At 41.3% G+C, this 22945-nt stretch overlaps 2 protein-coding genes across 5 annotated transcripts in view; one reads left to right on the top strand and one right to left on the bottom strand.

Annotated features, from left to right (window-relative positions):
• Positions 1-6405: 6405 nt before the first annotated feature.
• Positions 6406-18541, bottom strand: LOC118408983 (2-oxoglutarate and iron-dependent oxygenase JMJD4-like). The gene is made up of 7 exons (XM_035809849.1): positions 18031-18541; positions 14577-14742; positions 12535-12666; positions 10997-11096; positions 9628-9792; positions 9033-9176; positions 6406-7585 (listed from the first exon to the last, which is right to left on the bottom strand). Exons 1-7 carry the CDS (start codon positions 18296-18298, stop codon positions 7313-7315), a joined length of 1248 nt encoding a protein of 415 aa, XP_035665742.1. The 5' UTR covers positions 18299-18541; the 3' UTR covers positions 6406-7312.
• A 28-nt stretch (positions 18542-18569) lies between these two features.
• Positions 18570-22945, top strand: part of LOC118408982 (plastin-2-like) — a 29114-nt gene continuing 24738 nt past the window's right edge. For all 4 annotated transcript variants that reach the window (XR_004830387.1, XR_004830386.1, XM_035809848.1 and 1 more), the window contains exon 1: positions 18570-19335. Coding sequence is in view for 2 of the 4 variants with exons in the window: in XM_035809848.1 (XP_035665741.1) it covers positions 19102-19335 (234 nt within the window). In the remaining 2 variants the exon portion in view is untranslated. The remainder of the gene's footprint in view (positions 19336-22945) is intronic.

The following is a 22945-nucleotide window of genomic DNA, read 5'->3' as shown; positions in this document are numbered from 1 at the left end:
CATGAGTTATTTGGGGATTTTTGGCCATTTTTGACTACAATTTATTTTTGGCTCCTATGCCCTAGTATTACAATGTATGAAATTTGGTATGAAGGTGTGTAGAGCATTTGCCCCCGTACTTCATTTTCACTTCTGGCATGCATTACTTACAATAGCTGAATTTGGATTTTTTACCACTGTACTTTTATATGAAAATCAAATGATCTGAAATTTTGTATGAGGGTACGTACGGTATGTGGCCAAAGAAATCCATTCACACTTAAGGTGTATATCACTTAAAACGAGTTACATGTGGGATTGTATTTGCCATTTTTGACCACAAATATATACATATATATACATACATATAGATATACATATATACACATATACACATATACACAAAGTCTGAAACAGAGCCTGATCCAGCTGCAGTTCTAAAATTTACTGCTATGCCATAGGGGGCCCAACCTACACCACTTACTTTCACCCCAAGAGCTACGCGGGTGGTTCAAAAATTAATGCAACTGGTCTTACAACGGGTTCATTTTTTCATCGAATGAGTTGAAATTTGGCACAAAGGTAAAGGCATACTAGTTTATCATGTTGAGATTGGAAAATCTCAATTTGTTTCTCAGATTTTAAGGAGCAACTTAGTTGATTTTAAGATAACCACACCTTTGGAAGCTTGTCAGAAGATCAGTTCCTCTAGATCTGACCCACTTATAACTACTGTAGGAAGCTGACATTTCACCTGTATAATAGTGAGTGTCTCTATAAGTTACATGCCGATTTTCATTTCTGAACTCCCAATGGTTCTTCTTTTACAGCTGCTAGAATGGAGTGAGTTGCTAAATTACAGGCAGTTTGAATAATAGCCAAATGCGTGATTTGTTGATTAAAGGGTTGTGTACACTACGTTTTCATTAACCGAAAGATACGAAACTTGGCACAAATATTAACTATTTAAAGACCAAGAAATGTGCTTATTTTGATTCCTCTCAGTTGGTAAAAAGATCGGCTACGGAAATTTTAATCAGCCCATCCCTGATCAATGACCCTGACAACCACCCTCATACATCACTTCACCCCAGGAACGAAAAAGTTAGAACTGATTAGACTTCAAAAGTGAAAATAGGCATGTGGCATGACGAGAAATGCAGCTTGATAAATATGCAGTTTCACTTTCTTACAATAGACATATGTGACTCAGTGACATTATCAATTACACGTTAATTGAGGCTCTCATTTCTTCCAACGGGCTACCAAGGGTGTGGTCATCTTGATCTCAACTCAGTCACTCATAAAATCCTGAAAAACAAATTGAGATATTTCAAGCTCAAGATGATATATGCCTTTACCTTTGTGCTAAAGTTCAACTCATTCGATGAAAAAATGAGCCTGTTGTAAGACCAGTTGCATTACTTTCTGAACCACCCTCGTATCTATCACTCAGTCTAGCCTCACGACCACGTCATGTCCAGAACACATATCATAACCGGAAGTTCCGCTGAGCTACCTTAACAGGCCGATAGGGATAAAAATCATTTCAATTTTCTCATCAACACCTACTCACATTCCAAATATCATTGCAATCCAGCAAGCCGCCTTCTCGAGTTATACTGTACATCCTCATATATACATACACAGGCGCTACCAAAAATAACCTTTAATATGGAGAAGGCAATAACTAACCTACTACCTACCTACCTAGTCCCTTGACCTCCAGGTCGTTGGGGGGACAAGGTAGACATGAAGATCGAGATTTGCCTCCAGGTTCTTCTTATAACTAACACCTGACATTAAAACACCAGTTCAAACATAACACATACAATATAATGTACACACACAATGTCAGTATTAATTAAGGAAATTAGATACGAATCAATGTCACAGCTTGTACAACATCTATTAATGCAAAATATCCTAAAAACATAGGGATTTTTGATAAAGTGGTTATTGTCATGGAATTAATGGAATAATGAAAGTCTGTGCCCCAAATTGTCCTGTTATATACCATATGATGTTGTTCAATACATTATAACAAACGGTACCCTTAGGAAAGGAAACCCAACTTACCTGGTGCCTTACTCATCTCCTTAAGACGCTCTTCTAGTGCGGCGACTCGGCTTTGCTCCTTGTGCAGGTCGCACTTCAAGGCATCAACAGTGGTGGACAATTGTCTTATGTCGTCTTGGTTGCGCTTCAAGGTGTCAACAGTGGTGGACAGTTGGCGCATGTCGTCTTGGTTGCGCTTCAAGGCGTCAACAGTGGTAGACAGCTGTTGTATGTCTTCTTGGTCGCGTTTCAAGGCGTCAACAGTGGTGGACAGTTGTCGTATGGCGTCTTGGTTGCGCTTCAAGGTATCAACAGTGGTGGACAGTTGGCGCATGTCGTCTTGGTTTCGCTTCAAGGCGTCAACAGCAGTGGACAGTTGGCCTATGTCGTCTTTATTGCGCTTCAATGAGTTAACAGTGGTGGACAGCTGTCGTATGGCATCTTGGTCACGTTTCAAGGCGTCAACAGTGGTGGACAGTTGGCGTATGTCGTTTTGGTCACGTTTCAAGGCATCAACAGTGGCAGACATGTTGTCTTGGTCGCGCTTCAAGGCATCAACAGTGGTGAATAGTTCGCGCATGTCGTCTTGGTCGCGTTTCAAGGCGTTAACAGTGGTGGACAGTTGGCGCAAGTCGTCTTGGTTTCTCTTCAAGACGTCAACAGTGGTAGATAGCTTTCGTATGTCATCTTGGTCGCGTTTCAAGGCGTCAACAGTGGTGGACAGCTGGCGTATGTTGTTTTGGTCGCGTTTCAAGGCGTCAACAGTGGTGGACAGTTGGCGCATGTTGTCTTTGTCACGTTTCAAGGCGTCAACAGTGGCGGACATGTTGTCTTGGTCGCGCTTCAAGGCATCAACAGTTATGGAAAGTTGGCGCATGTCGTCTTGGTCACGTTTGAAGGCTTCAACAGTGGTAGACAGCTGGCGTATGTCGTTTTGGTCATGTTTCAAGGCGTCAACAGTGGTGGACATGTTGTCTTGGTCGCGCTTCAAGGCATCAACAGTGTTGGATAGCTGGCGCATGTCGTCTTGGTCACGTTTCAAAGCGTCAACAGTGGTGGACAGTTGGCGCATGTCGTTTTGGTCGCGTTTGAAGGCGTCAACAGTGGTGGATAGTTGGCGCATGTCGTCTTGGTCATGTTTCAAGGCGTCAACAGTGGTGGACAGTTCAGATAACTAGAAAAACGCATACAAGTACATTCGTACGTCAGAATACTAAACTGGGAAAAAACAATGTGACAATTAAAGCAAAAAGTTCTGGATTGATGGCCTTCAAATAGGCTTTGTGGTACAGGATGCATGTGTTTACCTTTTTATTGAGGAACGTCAAAGGGGGGAATCCCACAACCACCAGGCTTAGCAGCACGATAATACCGGCGGTCATGCAGCTGTGGTGGGAGCGGATGAAGCTACAGAGTGAACCGTGGCCGCTTGCTCTACCAGGATATGCGCGGTCTGTTAGGAAACAAAAGATTCTAAAGGAATAATTTTTCAAAACGTTGAATGTAATAATTTCCAAAACAAAAGTTGTATACTTGCCCATTTTTTTACTGCCAATCTGCTAAGTCTTTGTCAGGGAATGACAAAGATTGACAAAGACTGGAATTATTTAAGACAAATTTAGAAAAAACAACTAAGTCAAATTTTTGTGTTGGAAATTACAGAATAGAAAAATTAATCTGAAAACATTACAATAGATCACAGAATATTAAAATATCAACCAAGCCTTTTACAAAGAGCAGTTAGAGGCACACAACAGCAATAATAACACCAAACAACTCTGGAATGTGATAAACAGTATGTTGGGCAGAAAGACTTGTAAAACACCCAACTTCATAGAATCTGATGGACAGATATGGAACATACCCATGTGATATTGCAACATATTTCTAATGATTACTTCAGTAACAAGGTAAACAGCCTCACACAAGAAGAACAACCAGACATGGAAGAAGCACTAACACCAATTAAGAGGAACATAGTGGCCTCAAAGAATTGCTCCTTCTCTTTTCAATCTGTCACTGAAGAGAAGGTAAAGGAGCTGCTGAATGAAAGCTCATCTGTGTTGGTAAATTCCATATTGCAAAAGTTTAAACTTTGTTCCAACACAAAGAAGGGACTCACCATAAATTTTCGGTCGAGCACTCCGACCTTCTTCAGATGAAATGATTCGCTGACTATTCCGGAAGTCCTCGGATGACGTCAGGTAGCAGCGAATCATAGATGGCGGGAAGGCGAAACCTGCCACCATCACGGTTCAACGAGGGTTGATGTGCCCTAATGTAGATAGCCTCCTTGACGCCCCTCACGAACCAATCCTGTTCAGTGTCTAAGATGCGAACTTGGTCCAGAGACACAGAGTGGCCGGGGGATTCAATGTGCATGTGCTGTGATACCTCTGAAGATGTTGAGCTGCGACGTCTGTGTTCTAAGAACCGGGTTTTTAACGGTCGTTCCGTTTCCCCGATGTACGATTCGGTGCAAGGGCCTTACAAATCCAAAAGAAGTTGCACGATCCCGTATTTCTAAATGATACTCCTATGTAGCGGTAAACGTACTCCAATTAGCAATGGGTAACTAACGACTCGATCACAGAAGTCGTAGGTTGTCGTACGATATTGTCGTATAATTTTCAGAAATTCTATGGCAGAATCAACCGCCAACAAGGATTTCAGGCAACCTTTCAGCTGAATTGTGTACTATACCACTGCAAGTCTATCTCCCAGGAATGCAATCAGCTTGTGATCGTGCCATAATCGTACGACAGAAGTGGTCAGCCCCAACAAGACAACAGCAGGACAAAAACGCAATATTACAAAGTGCTACCTGCCCTGCAGACGTACAAAGGGTTGGGTGTCGTGCCTGGAGGAAAATCAACTTACAATGGCGACGACGGCATATATTAAGGAAACCAACAGCATGGAATTGAACTACTTTGACAAGATTTTATAATGTCAAAATACAACGTTAAATAAATTTTATTTTCATTCACTGAAGAAACACAGTTGATGCTGTCTACAACGATTGAATGAATTTCGTATATATGTATCCAGCAGTAAGGATTGATTTTGCTACATGTTTTAACTACATCCTGGATGACAAATTTGCGCAAACGTAGCATGCTTATAGATGTATATTCATTGACTATGATATTATTACCTCAAATGGGTATTCGCCTAATTGACGCTTTCGTCCTATTTGCACCTGATTAAGGAAAAGACGTAAAAACGTTCTTCAGACTCGGTTTTATTTGTCTTATAGTTTATTATGACAGGTGACACGTTACCGTTAACATAGTGTAATAGAGCCCATATTGACAACATCTGTTTATAATGATTCTTGGGTGGGTTCTTAGAAATCCACAGATTCTGATAATCACTGATAAACATCTTGTATTTTTGCTGAGGAGTAGATGAGATAAGGAAGAACAAAGAGATGATCACAGTTAATTAATGACCTGTCAAGTACATGTGGGAAGAATTTGTTTTGTTACGTCAGCACCCAGCCATGAGATAAAAAGAAGGAACACCAGTGATCAGAGTCAGTTCAGACAGAGGAGACACAGAGGCAGTCATGATGTGACAGAGAAGAATAAAGATCGTTTCTCGGCCACGGCAGATCCTCTTGTCCGTCTGTGATCATTTTCTACGACACCAGTCCCATTTTTCCTTCTTTACAGGTATTGGGGTTGGGGAAACATACTTTTGGTAGGAAAACACTGCCTTATCATCATGGACACCTGAAATTGCATGATATCACAATATTTTCTTTACCACTTTTAAAAAGTACATTTCATCTAGATCTTGATGTTTGGCTTCAAACTAGTTTTCAGCCAAGCGCACCTACTCTTGTCGATAAGTGGTGTCGGGTTCTAACTGCAGAGGACGAACTTAACGCCTGATGATCCCAAGTACGTCAGGCTTAATACTTCCCAATCCAAAATTTTGGATACAACTCATCATTATACCATGCCCCAAGCGGAGATCGCACTTGATGCATACTGAGAGATAGTGGGATCACCTTCACCCCCATATGGATAGAAAAAAATATCGGCTCAAAAATGTATGGACCATTACACGCGTTCTACACTGTGCAATACACGGTGTAATTTTAACTTAGATTTGTCAGTACATAGGTTTTTTTTTTAAACAACCCTCCTTGGCAGCTGACATGTGCACTTTAGACAGAAGATATTTAAAAAATATATATATTTTTACCTGCGTCACCTGTTTGGGACTGCTGTTGATCTCCCGGCATGGTGCGACTTGTCAGGCTTCTGGTAGCAAAAAAATACACACCCTACGCCTGGCAGGGTCCGAAACACAATAACAAATGAAGGAATTAGAGACCAAAGATGAAAGAAAATCATGTTGAGTGGGTGGCAAACAGCGCACGCTTTATTCGAGACTAATCATACACATGCGTAATCGTTTTCTTTCTTTGTTTGTTACATGTAAAAATGGGGGGTAGAAAACAATCTTAAAAGACATTCTTCCTTTTTGATCACGCTTGGAAAACTATCATATATACATTGTATTGAATTCATTTATATATGCCCAAATGAGAAAAACAACATTCTTCTTTGTCTTCGTCTGATATTGCACGTGTTCGTCACACAACAGGTAGCCAGTCAATATGCGCATGGTTTTTGCGTGACATGCATAAATTAATTTTATAGATTCTGCACTTAAGTTAATTCTGAAGTTAAGAAAGACCCAAACTATGATTTAGTGCTGCAGCATTCATGTGTACAGTGTATACATCCCAGCGTTACCATTGAGATAACACTATTTGCTTCCTCCTGTCGTTTGACAGATGAGCAGGCAAAAAGTCACTTCCCAATGTGTTTGGCAACCTGTTTGCCTGACCTGCTCATGACTTTTTGAGGTGAAGGAGGGGTGAACAATTCCTTCTCCCTCTCATCTACTGATGCTCATAGTCTCAGAGGTGCAGGAACTGCCACATGTAAGACGGTCCCAGCAGTGGTATATGATGTATACATTCTTGTGACATTTTGAAGCTATTAGTAGATGAGGTCATTATCAGACAAATGAGGGCCTCATTTAAATAATATATGAGCAAATGCTTGAATAGCCTTCTTTTCTAAGTTAAGGGTGTCATACTGAGAAGATGGTATACTGACATGAATCATGCAAGTGGGACCTTACTTGAGGTCCATATTTGCATAATCAATGAAAAAAAAGTTATGATACATCACTCAAAAAGATAGCATCATTTGGCGAAGGTATTGTTGAACATTTTATTCACATAATATTTTTAAGGATTGAGTTTTTCCAGTGTCCTTTTCAGAGAGTCAAGCTTAGACTGAACTGTTGCACCCAAACGTTGATATTCCTGGTCTTGCCTGATGACTGACAGGAGGGAGGATATCACGCAGAGGTCAAGTTTGTGGTGATGTTGTCTGGTTCCTCCCTCCTCCACACCTTCCTGGTCCCACACCTGCAGGTCATGAAGCCTCCGCTCAGAGATGCACGCCAGGAAGTCCACAAACTCCTGGTAGTTTATCCCACTACTGGCCTTAAGCATCACCTACAGACAGTGGTTGAAATATTGTTAAAAATTGTGATCAAAGTCTTCTAGTTTTGTTCCCTAGTACATATCCCTACCTCATATGTACTACTTACCTGGTACTTGCCCCTACCTCATCCATACTGACCTAGTACACATCCCTATCTCATACATACTAACCTAGTACACCTCCCTACCTCATCCGTACTAACCTGGTACACATCCCTACCTCATCCGTACGAACCTAGTACACATCCCTACGTCATACGTACTAACCTGGTACACATCCCTACAGCATACGTACTAACCTCACTAGTACACATCTCTACCTCATACATACTAACCTAGTACACCTCCCTACCTCCTCCGTACTATCCTAGTACACATCCCTACCTCCTCCGTACTAACCTAGTACACATCCCTACCTCCTCCGTACTAACCTAGTACACATCCCTACCTCCTCCGTACTATCCTAGTACACATCCCTACCTCCTCCGTACTAACCTAGTACACATCCCTACCTCCTCCGTACTATCCTAGTACACATCCCTACCTCCTCCGTACTAACCTAGTACACATCCCTACCTCCTCCGTACTAACCTAGTACACATCCCTACCTCATACGTACTATCCTAGTACACATCCCTACCTCCTCCGTACTAACCTAGTACACATCCCTACCTCCTCCGTACTATCCTAGTACACATCCCTACCTCCTCCGTACTAACCTAGTACACATCCCTACCTCCTCCGTACTAACCTAGTACACATCCCTACCTCATACGTACTAACCTAGTACACATCCCTACCTCCTCCGTACTAACCTAGTACACATCCCTACCGCATATGTACTAACCTGGTACACATCCCTACCTCCTCCGTACTATCCTAGTACACATCCCTACCTCCTCCGTACTAACCTAGTACACATCCCTACCTCCTCCGTACTAACCTAGTACACATCCCTACCTCATACGTACTAACCTAGTACACATCCCTACCTCCTCCGTACTAACCTAGTACACATCCCTACCTCCTCCGTACTAACCTAGTACACATCCCTACCTCCTCCGTACTAACCTAGTACACATCCCTACCTCATACGTACTAACCTAGTACACATCCCTACCTCCTCCGTACTAACCTAGTACACATCCCTACCGCATATGTACTAACCTGGTACACATCTCTACCTCATACGAACTAACCTAGTACACATCCCTACCTCATCCATACTAACCTGATACACATCCCTACCTCATCCGTACTAACCTGGTACACATCCCTACCTCATGCGTACTAACCTCGCTGGTACACATCCCTACCGCATATGTACTAACCTGGTGCACATCCCTACAGCATACGTACTAACCTAGTACACCTCCCTACCTCCTCTGTACTAACCTGGTACACATCCCTACCCCATCCGTTCTAACCTAGTACACATCCCTACCTCCTCCGTACTAACCTGACAGTGCCCGTGCCAGTCGTCCATGTCTGTACAGTCAGAGATGGCCTGCTGTACCCTGCCCAGCTCTGACTGGAGGAAGGACCACATCATGTGGACATTACAGCAGTTAATCCAGTTGTGGTTTATAGAAATTGTGTCTTCCTGCAGACAAAGGAAAGTTTCAGTCATATATAGTGTTGTATATGTCTAAACAAGGGTACAGGCAATAGCTATAATATGTTTTGTCACATCATTATAATCTAGACTGAATGTTCAACTTTTCATATTTTGGGAAACAAGCTGAGGAAACATTCTCATTACCACATTAGAGATGCCAAGAGTCTAAAATCATTCAATGGCCAATATGCAAGTATCACTATGACATAAAACCTTTTTTTACCATAAATTTCAGGCAACATATTTTTGTCAGCTAAAAATCTATAAATTTGCTTTACCTAAGTGTAAAAATACTAGCTATTAGTTTAAAACAATTGGATATATAATCTCTTCCAAAATGATAAATTATGATAGCTCATTTCAGCTTTATTGTTACTGTGTGAAAAAATCATGCCAAAAATATAAATTACATGTAAGATGAGCTTCAACAATTTACCATGTTATATACTTGATGGTGCCAGCCACTGGGCACAAACACAACTTCCCCTGGGCCCTGGATAACCTCTATGGGCTGGGTGTTCCTGTAGTGTGGATATCTTCTGGAGTTCAGAAGTTCTTCTGATCTTACATCATACACCAGAGTTCCAGTAGTGTCACGCAGCTGAGTGAAAACAACTCAATACTTAAATTGGTGTGTGTGTTTTTTTAGGTGCAGTTTGACACAATGGACTGTCAGCTTGATATTGCCATCCAAAATGACGAAATGCAATCCTTTATACCCCCGTCACATTATCCACAATCTTCGGGTGTATCGATGGAAGATCGTCCATACTTAAGATCGACAGAGGGTTGTGCATATTTTTACCTGAAAACCGTCCCTGTCACATGCATATAAGCCATACTTTGTACCTTGTACAATTGCTATGCAATAAAGTTATTATTATAAGCGAGGCTCGGGCAATTGCCGCAGAATCGTTGTCCGATCAATTTTTGCCAGATGTGACAGGGGTATTACAACTTGTCCAAGCTGAGACGACCCTAGGATCAAACTCAGGTCCAATTTGATTGAGACGGCCAAGCAAAAAGTTGACTTTATTACGGAATCTAAGTGGTATGGAAGGTCGAACAAAAAACACATATGGCACATCAAACAAAAGAGCTTCATTTTTTGTTTTGTCACACCTTTTTCTTTGACTTGGCAATCAACTTCAGCATTCTACGATTCATGTCCGTTTTCTGACATTATTTTAATCAATCACTTTCAAGAATCAGTAGCATGTATTTGCTCATTTTGCGCCTGCTTTAGGACACCAACAGTATGGTCAAACATTTTAAAAACTTGCCTGTACTTAAGAGCAGAAACGAACAATAAATATTAACTTAAAGGTCTTCTTCATACATTCTATTATTATTGGTAATGGACAAAAATTGAACTGTGCATGGATGCCATCCATACGAATTAACATGATAACATTGTAGAAAAAATGGCAGGGTTGGACAAGTCCACTAGCCCTATTGTCTAGGGCAAGTGAAAGTGCTGATCGGGCAAGTGCATGACCATTACCCCACTTGCCCGGTCGGGCAAGTAAGATTTTTCCACTGAGTGAGATTTTTTACATATACATGTCACTTTTTACAGTCCTGACGTCAAGCAATGGTCAAGATAGAAAAATAGAGGCAATAATAAGAATTTCATTGCTGGAAGTGAAAATGCATATAAAAGTGACATTTGAATTTTGGGCAAGTGCAAAGTTGGTTCGGGCATTCCCAAGTAAATCTTTTATTTGCTTGCCCGACAGGATAAGTGAATTTTAGAAAAGTTGTCCAACCCTGAATGGAGAGGAAAATACTCAGTGGTTGTTAACCTGTTCCTCTTGGCCAGGTGGAAAGAAGAGCCACTGTTTCCTTCCACAGATATTTGCTGACCAGCTGTAGGAGTGGAAAACATCAGCATGGAGAGGAGTCCTGTTGGAACAACAAATAAAGATAGAATTAAGATCAATTCTCTCTTTTCACTGGTTTGTTTTGCCTCTGCAGGTCAGGTTAGAGCAAGTAGTTATAAGGGGCCCAAAGTTACACCACTTCTTCCTTACATCGAAAGCTGGTAAATTGTCACCATTTCACATTATCACATTATCATGGGTGTAAGACTTGGTTTTAAAATCTCTGACCTCTGTGAAATATTGTTATGAGACAGTAATACTTCATGACTTGTGGAGATGTATTTTGTGTTTTCTTACTTACTCAAGACCAACATATCATCACAATTCATCCATACCTTCCTGAGATGAACACCAACAGTGTATTTGATAAAAAAAATGATATGGGAAGAACTGGTCAAATGAATGCAGTGAATCAGATGCAATTCATACTTGTCACTTTTTTTTTACATGAAGTGATTAATTTACTTAGAGGGCCAGGCAGCTGGACACCCTACCCCATGCTATCACTCATCCAGTTACTTGAAAAATACCTAAACACACACAACAAGTGCTTTAAACCTTCTTACATCTCATCACTGCATTTTTCCATTTTGAGAAGTATGGATTAAAGGCATCTGTCAGGTAACTTAATTTCATATGCTGTCCTTGAATACAAAAATCACTTTCATGCATGAACATCTGACCTTTGAAACAGCTATAGAGCTACATGTACCATAGCTAACAATGTTTAGTTCTGCAAATTGATTACACATTATAGTACAGTCATGACTAATAAATTTATATGCTACGTGCTAAATATCATGAAGCATTTACATAATACATTTTATTTCTACAAACTTTTGACTGGTCCCTCTCAAGTCCAGTTGACCCAAAGCTTATGACCTTTGACTCAAGCAGAAGTGTGATGTTAGCTATGGGGCAAAGTTGATCGGCAGTCTATGTCGGCCCCCGTCTCTGTTGAGGGATGGTTGATGGGCCCTAATGTATCATATATGGCCTCTTCCACTAGACCTCTATAATAACTCTAAGGATTTTCTCACAACATTGAATTCATAATAACTTGAAAGTTCATCTGTGTTGGTAGAAGGTATAGAATTAGCTTAACTGTAATATCCAACACAAAAATTTGACTCATCCAAATTTTCGACTGAACAGCACCAGTCTTTGTCAAGGAATGAACAACCCACTACTGTCGTTCCTGCAACCCATGATCCACTGCTTACTGAGTCACGTGTTCTATCTGCATAACGTGACGTCACGACAGCAGTGGATTGTTCATTCCTTAACAAAGACTGCTGCTGTTCTGTTGAAAATTTGGGTGAGTCCAAGTTTTGTGTTCGAAATTACAGTTCTTACAGTTAAACTAGTTCTATAATAATAATTATTACATTTTTTACTGTCACAGATGAACTTTCATGAAACATTTTGATCCATCAGGGGTTTATGTTGATTCTACTCACCACGAGCCCTTCGGACCCATGTACACAAAGCGGTAGTCATCCTCACCCTGGTATCGCAGATCCCAGAACTCATTCAGCCAGTCCGACTGGAAGTACACTGGAGTTTCATATGCACCATAGTCTGGGACAGACCTGCACATAACAATTGGTAAAGAATATCGTCAGGCTGGAAAAATTTTTACATACATCCACCATCTTTAAAAAAAAAACCAGTGGTGTCTTGTGGCATAATTGGCAGGGCGTTTGATTCATAACCCAGGAATACATGACCTTGCCGAGCCCTTAAGTTTGATGTGCAAGGAATACATGACCTTGCCCTTAAGTGTGATGTGCAAGGAATACATGACCTTGCTCTTAAGTGTGATGTGCAAGGAATACATGACCTTGCCGAGCCCTTAAGTGTGATGTGCAAGGAATACATGACCTTGCCCTTAAGTGTGATCTGCAAGGAATACACGACCTTGCCCTTAAGTGTGATGTGCAAGGAATACATGACCTTGCCGAGCCCTTAAGTGTGATGTGCAAGGAATACATGACCTTGCCCTTAAGTGTGATCTGCAAGGAATACACGACCTTGCCCTTAAGTGTGATCTGCAAGGAATACACGACCTTGCCCTTAAGTGTGATGTGCAAGGAATACATGACCTTGCCCTTAAGTGTGATGTGCAAGGAATACATGACCTTGCCCTTAAGTGTGATGTGCAAGGAATACATGACCTTGCCCTTAAGTGTGATGTGCAAGGAATACACGACCTTGCCCTTAAGTGTGATCTGCAAGGAATACACGACCTTGCCCTTAAGTGTGATGTGCAAGGAATACATGACCTTGCCCTTAAGTGTGATGTGCAAGGAATACATGACCTTGCCCTTAAGTGTGATCTGCAAGGAATACACGACCTTGCCCTTAAGTGTGATGTGCAAGGAATACATGACCTTGCCCTTAAGTGTGATGTGCAAGGAATACATGACCTTGCCCTTAAGTGTGATCTGCAAGGAATACACGACCTTGCCCTTAAGTGTGATGTGCAAGGAATACATGACCTTGCCCTTAAGTTTGATGTGCAAGGAATACATGACCTTGCCCTTAAGTGTGATGTGCAAGGAATACATGACCTTGCTCTTAAGTGTGATGTGCAAGGAATACATGACCTTGCCGAGCCCTTAAGTGTGATGTGCAAGGAATACATGACCTTGCTGAGCCCTTAAGTGTGATGTGCAAGGAATACACGACCTTGCCCTTAAGTGTGATCTGCAAGGAATACACGACCTTGCCCTTAAGTGTGATGTGCAAGGAGTACATGACCTTGCCCTTAAGTGTGATGTGCAAGGAACTCACGACCTTGCCCTTAAGTGTGATGTCCATGGAATACATGACTGTGCCCTTAAGTCTACATGTGATGTCAAGGGAATATATGATCTAGCCCTTAAGATTTAGTGTGACATCCAAGGGATTTGTGACCTAGCTTTCATAATTAAGTGCCAGACATTTAGCGCTTAATTATGAAGCAAGGCATTTGTCAGTCTCACAAGAGCATGAATAGTTTTAACACTTTGAATAACTGAGTTCTGTGGCTCGGAAGTCTCTTCCCCCTAAATGTGATGACCAAGGGTTTCATGATCTATAGCCCTTGGATGTTACAAAAACAACACAAGACATACATGTACTTGAATGTAAGTTCATCTGTAACGGTTAATATTATGTTACAATTTTGAAATCTTTTCAACTAGGTGAAGATACTTTATTTGACTATGAGCAGAATTACTTTCTCAGGGGAGTGAAAGAGGCCATTTACATCAGAGCCCACCAACCTTCCCTCAACCGAGACAGGGGCTGATACCGACTGCCAAGCACCTTTGACCCTTTGCTGACGTCACACTTCTGGTCCGGATGTGTGACTTAGGCTCTGGGTCATTTCAACCTGAGAAGGATCAGAGGACTGATCGAAAGCTTGTTGGTAAGGGCTTTATTTTGTGTACGGATATAAGGTTTCAAAATTGTAACATAACATAACACAAGGCATAGACATTTTTTGTAACTGTACCTGCAGAAATGCCAGTCTTTGAGGTACAAACACGGCTTGCTAGGGTTGTGATGACTTCTGCAGTAGTCCTGCCAGTAGTGCAGGAACTCTGCCAGTGTCATGTCACATTTGGGCTGTGCCTGGTACTCCACCTTCTTACAGTCAGCCACAGGGACAGTCAGCTGGCCTACAACATAACGTAATGTCGTTTGTGTAAGTGTCTTCTGTGGTGTGTGACATTGTGTTTATACCCCACAAAATCATCACATCGACTTATAGTTATACCAAAAACTCACTTAAAAGCTTAATATAATATGTACACACATACTACGGCGAACAATTGTTCAATTATGTTTAGGGATTCCTCTACCACAACAGCTGTTCTTGCATTAGACAACACATAACCCACCCTATCTGCTTGGAGATAAGCTGATTACCAAACACGGAAACAACATTGCCTGTTCCACAATACCGGAAATTATTGAAATTAATACATTGATCATAACGACACCTACTGCGAAAAAAAATAACGTTCATCATCGCACAACTGAGTACAGACGACATGCCAAACCACATACAAATGTGGCAAATGGAACATAGTGATTTAGGTGCAAACACTCAAGATATGACCGATTACAATACTCTGTCGACGGAGGTTACGTTCCAGTCACAGAGTAATAAAACTTAGTTATAGTGCTGCATACCTAAATCCATAATCAGGTTCAGGTAATAATCAGGTTCAGGTAGTAGCATTATATTTAGCCACAGTGCATATTTGAAGATGTAACTCTCCTAAAAAAAAGCTGAATTCATCATGTATAATGTGAAAATATCGCTCTGAACTTGTAACAAGGTTCATTTAAAATGTAGAAAAATTACCCAAACTGTGACTTTATCAAATGTTTGAAAACGAGTCCTATGACATCTGGCCATAAATGAAATGCTCAGCTGCATCATATACTAGTATTTATATATATATAGTAATAATTAGGGCTGGGTACCGGTACAGAAAATTCAGGTCCAGGTCCGGTCCAAAGGATCAGGTCCAGGTCCGGACCTGAACCTGATGCAGTATGACTTATACCAATGGTCCATTTCACTACAAAGAAATCTGTTTGGTGGAGTATTAGACTTACACTGGCGTTTTAAAATCCTACAACGCTAACTGCACCTGTACGATTGGCTGTAAAACTTGGTAGAAATTACTATAAACTCTACACTACTTCACTCTTGTTATTTTCTTCCACCTGCAATCGCCAAAACGTGTGAATGCCTGATAAAATAATCTGTTTATTTTCTAATCGGTCCAACATCCGGTCCACCTAATTTTTTCAGGTCCGGTTTTTCTGGACCGGTCCAAAAAGAAAAACCAGTTTTGTACCGGTACGCTGTACCGATACCCAGCCCTAGTAATAATATATCATATTCTCATCCATTAGCTCTCATTCCCATGGTCTACTGATTGTGGTGGGATCCCTGCACATGCGCACATCCCATGTAATTGAACATGAAACGAGTGACGTCATTCGTCCCTTGCACCCCTCGGCGTGGAAAGAAATTTTTACACACAGCGCTAATCAAATATAAATGAGCTGCTACTAGTAGTCTAGTATGTACTCTCGTAAATATGCAGTCTTTATTTGAAAATGTTTCTCTTCGCAAAAATTATAAACCGTATGACTGAGTGTATATTTAACCATAAGGTATGAAATGAAAAGAACAAAGTCACCAGGATCACCAGCAACCTTGACCTTTGTCTAATCCTCACCTATACTACCAAAACCCACATACCAAATATCATCACAATCCATCCAGAGGTTTCTAATCCTATTATGCTGACCACAAATGTTCAGAAACAAAAACAAGCCCACATGCAAACAGTACAAAACCCCTCAATTTTCATGGAGGTTAAACATAGTAGTTTTAGGTCTTGTGACATTACAAATCCAAAATCCAAAAAGGTAATATCAATATTCACTGATATGCAAATAGGTTGATGAAGGTTAGACATCCAGGTAATAAAATATGCCCCAAAGCAGTTACCCATGCAACTGCATTGGTGATTTTGGTTGAGAACGCTTGATGAGTATTGCTTTTTGGCATATGATATGCAAATATATTCAATTGTGCTCCTAAATATTTTAATTGTACTCCTCATTTCAGTGATCAGACTCAAATTACTTATACTCCTACTAAAAACAGTTAAGAAAACAATATCATAAATGTGGTGGGTGTTTCTTCTTCCCTTTATTGTATTGTACTACTGGTGCCATCACAATACACAGTGATATAAAGACTAGTCTGAAGTAAATAATTGTTCCAGGGGGACCATTTAAATTTAATGTTCAGGTGAGTCATCCTCCCACCTGTAAGTGCTCCACCTGTTGGATTAGGTCCAAATCATTTATAATACTGTGTTTTGTGCTCAGGTCAGCTGTCAGCCAATCATGTTGCTTCTTGGCTTTCAGCTGTAATGTGATTGGCTTGTAATATAATTTATGCTAATTCCCTTGGACAACAGGCAAGACGGTATTTGATTGGCAGCAGGCTGGCCAGTAAAGTTAAGCCAGAAGGAGGAATTATGAGTTTATAGACAGACTTGCCCAAATTTTCTAATATGCAAATATTTAAATAAAGGGTTTTTATGTTCTTTGAGGGTGATCCAACCTGCGGGAGGGCAATGTTAAAGTCCGAATCAGGTATTCTAGTTTTTGACCACGCAGCACTGGCATGTGCAGAGTATGTTTGAAATATTCCATGGTCAAGCCTCTGTGATAAAACTTTGAAGTCTGTGTGATAGTCGGCTTTTTATCACACGGCCTTGAACACCTGTCTTGAACGTTATTGTAGCATAGGTATGACATAACATTTGATATGAGTGTTTTGGACTGGGTGATAACTTGGTTTATGTCATAGCTGTGACGTGAAAACGTTCAACATGGGTATTCCGGAGCGGGCCATAACTTCCGTATCAGACCGGTTCGAAAGGCGTATCACACAGGCTCCATTCAAATAAATCAAACTGTTTCGAGCAGGCCGAGTGCGGCGCCATCGAATGTTCGAACACCTAATTAAGACGTTAGAACATTACTGTTGCAACACTTTTTGTTCCAGGGTACCAAATTTGTTCAACTTCTGGCGCATTTCACATCAAAACAGGGGTTTTCTTAGGTGGGTATGACATAAATAAAATACAACACGGTGTATTCCGCATCACCCTCGGTCCCAGCCCTCCCGTCGGGCGATCCGACCTGCGGTCAGACTGATACCTCGGGTGATACGGAATACACCGTGTTGTATTCTATATTTATCATATATGGTTCTACTGTTATTATACAGGATTTCATAGAATAAAATTTCTTGTACTAGTACTAAGGAAAGGGAGGTGCCCTAAGATGGTACCTGCCCTAAGATGGCACAGACTTTTTGCTGGTTTTATTATGCATAAGTACACCGTTTATGAATGCATACTCACCAAACAATTGTTTTAGAGCATCCCAATTGGGTTTTCCATCCTCGCTCACCCATTCTCTCCTGCTGCGCCAATGGCTGGTCACATGGCTCCCAAACAAACATGGACGGTTGGTTCGCAGGTATGACGAGAAGAACTCCTGGTATGTGATTGGCTTTGAAATGAAGTCCACTTGGCTGCAGCTTGAACTTGTTGAAGCTTCCTTCTGCCAAGGTAGCCAGGCTGGATCCAAGACAGTTTCATCAAGAACTGGCAGCGCCTGGCCCTCCATCTGTGTCTTAAGAAACAAGTCCGCAACACTGCAGGGTCTCTCATAGGGTCACCTTGGTAATCTATCATTCATTTGACTTGACAGTGCTATGATTGTAGAGAGAACATATAAGCTCAGAAACAGACAGTCAACAATTCTAGAAGCAGTGAGACATTGTTCTACAGAGCGGTACAGAGTGCCCAGCACTGAAATTTGCACACATTGTAGGAGTACAGGCTATTATAAATACAGGCACTGCACATGTACAGGAAGAGGGATATACTCATACATGCTAGAGGGCTATGACGTTACAGTGTACAGGCAATGAGAGATATGCACAGGTTATAGAATCATAGCCACACAGCTGTAGGAACATGCACACTGGGTGTTACAAGGAACAGGCTGTGTAGACAGGCACTCAGCTGGCTGGAGGAACAGGCTGAGTTCATAGGCACACTCTGAGCTCTGGAGAAACAGGCTGTGTGGACAGGCACAGAAACAGGCTGTGTGGACAAATACAGAAACAGGTTGTGTTGACAGGCACACACAGCTTGCTGGAGATCACACTGGACACGGATCAGAGACAGGTTGTGCGGACAGGTACAGAAACAGTCTGTGTGTACAGGCACAGGTACAGGCTGTGTGGACACTAGAGGCACACCACCCAGCTGGCTAACAGGCTCCGCGGAGTAATTCCTGTTGACCCCTGTCCTCAGCCTCGTTTTGGTTCAAGAGGGTTCGAACCCAGAACCTCGCGTCCCGCTGGCCAGCAGGAACTAACTAAAAACCTCCAGCAAACTCTCTCCTAACTTCCAACAACAACCATGTCTAACGACCTGAGCAACCGCTTCTCCGTCATCCAGCCGGACATGCTGGACGAACTCCGGCAGAGCTTCAGCGAGATCGACCTGGACGGCAGCGGGTCCATCTCCACCAGCGAGCTGGGCGCGCTGTTCCGGGCGTGCGGCGAGGACCTGCCCGGATACAGGCTCCGGGAGCTCACCAAGGAACTCGACAAGAACCGAAATGGCACCATCGACTTCGAGGAGTTTGTCACGGTATGTTCTTGTTTGTTTTTGTTCATCTTACACTTGCACACGAGATATGTTGTAGAGCTGTGGACAGGAGGCGTGGGGTGGGGGGCTCTCTTTGCATTTTTTACCAGGGTTCACTTGAGGAAGTGAAGGTACGGAAGGGAACCATGACCGGGTTTAGCAAGCGAAAGAAGTACCTGTTACTTAAGGGAAAACTCTACCAAGTTAGTACGAAAGTCTAAAAGCTTAGGAAGGATGTCAAGACTAACGGAGCCCTAGTTTAGCTACGAAGAAGAAGACACAAAACGGTACGAAAAGTCTGCATTTCTGACCACAGCCCGGGCGTTCTGCAAACCAAGTCTGGTCAAACTTGTTGTCTTAGTGGAGAAGGTGTCAGGTCATCGCTGGGTCGTCTGCAGAAAAGCAACCATAGCTCAGATGCTGGCCACAACATACTAGTAGTACTAACCTGTTCTAGCTAAAACAGAAACAAAGCTCATATCAAAATCCATATATATTGTACTGTGTCTCAAGTGCGTCTCAACTTGACTCAAGTACACCAGGCCTTTCCTCAAGCCCTAGCTTAGTCCAAGCTACTGTAAATGCCTTTAAGTTTACGGTAATTCAATTTGGCAGTAAGGAGAAAAGATAGTTTTTTTCAGTAGTTTTGCCTTTGACTATAGACTGCTACAGTCTCATACTGTACAGTTGTGGAAATGCTGGTTTTAACTACACAACAAAGCCCTCTTTGCAAAAATGCAAACGTTAAAACCACTCTAAAAATGTCAAGAATTACGCCATTTACGGTATCTAATTTTCCTGTATTTGCAAGGAGCTGTCAAGTGTAGTTAGTGTAACAAACTGACTGTAGTGTACAATTTACCCTGAACCACCGAAGCACAGACCCACTGAATAGATTGCATGAACCAGCCCTGACAATTTTCCACCTGTTACAGGTGCAGCACTTGTGATGGGAGTGGCCCCATTTTGGTGCACACATTACACAGATGAGTTTACATTAAGGGAGGGGTGTCCCCAAGATGTCAACCACGATTATACTGTTACTAATTACACCATAAATCTTATAAGTAATTCATTGGAGAAGAAGTGCCGCTGTAGTTATTTCTTACTTAAGTCATTGGCTGAAGTAGATAAGGAGTTGTTGTAAGGATGGCCCCTGGTCCCATGTAACCAGTTATACAGTAATACCTGTATAGTGAAAAAATCAACTACTAGTACAGGATACTAGTTTACTACTAGAATTTGTACATTTTTAATTTTCTGACTCGCAGTCATAAGCTTGTCCAACTTATCCAAGCTTCTGCATAAGAAAAAGGAAGCAAGATAGAAGAATACTAGTATTTGTTCCATTGTTAGATTATGTATGCTTGGTTAGATGAAGGAAGTTTTGTCCTACTTCCTTTTGAAAAGTTTTCTACCGGGAAATGTCACAAATGGACAGTCCCTCATCATGAATGTATCTTTTCGAACAAGGGGAAGTGGTCATGTCAGGTGTTTTAGTCAGATATATCAGGGCTCGTAATGCCACCTGTATATAGCACAGGTAAAATTGGAGCTTTTGGTGTCTACCTGCATATAATGTAGGCGTATATGGATTGCTATCAGCTACATTAACTGTTACCACCTATAGAGTAAAAAAGAAAAAAAATCACAATGATTACTAAACAATTTTAGTATGATCCATACTTCCTAAATTCTGAGTGGTGCAGGTAAAATTTGTCTGGTGCAGGTAATTTTCAATGTTACTTGCACCAGTGTCAGGTATGCAAAAAAGAAATATTTCAAGCCCTGTGATATTCATTCTGAGTTGTCTGTAAAGATTACCCAGCCCCATGGGACCAGTTATGCCAAACTCATCCTAGGGCAACCCCAAAACTAACTGGAGAGGGCAAAAATATCAAACCAAAAAAGATGTTGCTAAACTTGTAACTTGGTAACACAAATGGAACCATAGAACATGGTGTATCAAACAAAAAAGTACTTCTTTGTGTATCCAAGGAGGTTGGTTGATGATAATTACTCTCCAAGCAGAGGTTTGGCTGTTTGCTTGTTTTCTTGTGCATATTTTAGGCATTTTTGTTTGGCTTTCTATTTTGTGCCATTTTCCTCAAGTCCACAAAATTGAAAACCTGACAAAAACATGTCAAACCTCTGCTTGAAGAGAAGAGAAGATGACGATGGAAGGGCTTAGGTGATAGGTTTTTTTTTCCTTTAAGTTTAATATATACACAGCATCCCAACAGAAAAACATACTAGACCTGACCCACTTTAACGTACTGTAAATGCAGAAACTTTCACAGTGGTTTCATGTTTGGTGTTTTCACGGTGGCCACTTCACTGCAAACTTAAAACCACCGGAAACATTTTTTCCAGGCAGTAAGAGACTACGGTGCATGGTGCTACCTCGAACTTAAAACTGCCGCGAAAAGTCGTTTTTCCTGGTGTCACTTCTCAGAAGATAAATCTCTATTTGCCATGTTATTGTACTCTAACTGGTACCTACATTCAACATTAAGGAAATATCTTTATAGAATAGCTGAAAATTAAATATCCCACAGATGTCATCCATACTATGAAATCTGTGTTGCCTTTTGGTACCTATCAATTAATCAACTTATTACAACTAATACAGGGCTCTAGGATGTTGTATAAAGTACAAAATGCATGTAGAAAAAGAATGTAAGGTAGACTACAACTTACTGGTAAGTGTACTTGTTGCACAGTCACATTATGCATGCTTGATTAGATGGAGGAAGTGTTGTCCTTCTTCCTTTTATCTTTGTATCACAAAAGTTTGTTATTGGTTGATCTGTTGAACAATGAAAAATGAGAAGTGATGTCAGGACGGTGTTTCAGTTTCATTTCCAACAAATATTTTTACTTCAGTTTACCGAGGTCAGGAGTTATCACTGTTTTGCACATAGACATTTTTCAAAACAAACTGATCTTTTGTATAAAAGCATGTCAGGAAGTACCTAGCTTGTGAAAAGCCTGTCTACGTAAAAAGGCAACATAAGTGGGGCAGAATGTTCAGGTGCAGAAGTCAAGTACACTTCAACACTAACATAGCACTGAAGCTGTGGGGTTATTTATATATCAGATATATATCAGGTATATTCGCACGCTGATAGAAAACGAATGTTCTGATAATATGATGTACATTGTAATAGAGCTGTATACCATAGCTCAGTGTACAAAATACTTTTCTGAGCAAGGTTGCACACTGTGCAACCTGAGGCAAAAACTAGGTTGCACAACTGAATTTCAAGTTGCACCACCTACAATTCACTAATTTCTGAAACAAAAGGTACAATACATACATGTTTGGCTGATACGAAATGGAGCTGCCTCGGTCCATTTATTTCTTCCAAGTAAATTGACAACAAAATTAAGTTCTGAGGCTCAAAATCTAAGTTGCACCCTGTGCAACCTGAGTTTAGAAGTTAGTTGCACCAAGCAAAAAGTGGTTGCAATGTGCAAGTGTGTATTTTGCATGCTGATAGCCAATTTTAGGTACAGGTACACGGGCTTAGATACACACCACATTATGCTAGACGCTTGCCTATTGTGATGGCATCTTTAATATCCACAAGTGATAGGCAAGTGATATAAT

This window comes from Branchiostoma floridae, unplaced genomic scaffold (assembly GCF_000003815.2).
Source record: "Branchiostoma floridae strain S238N-H82 unplaced genomic scaffold, Bfl_VNyyK Sc7u5tJ_72, whole genome shotgun sequence".
Classification (NCBI taxonomy): Eukaryota; Metazoa; Chordata; class Leptocardii; order Amphioxiformes; family Branchiostomatidae; genus Branchiostoma; species Branchiostoma floridae.
The sequence above is the reverse complement of the archived record's forward strand: the minus strand, read 5'-3'. Positions and strand labels throughout refer to the sequence as shown.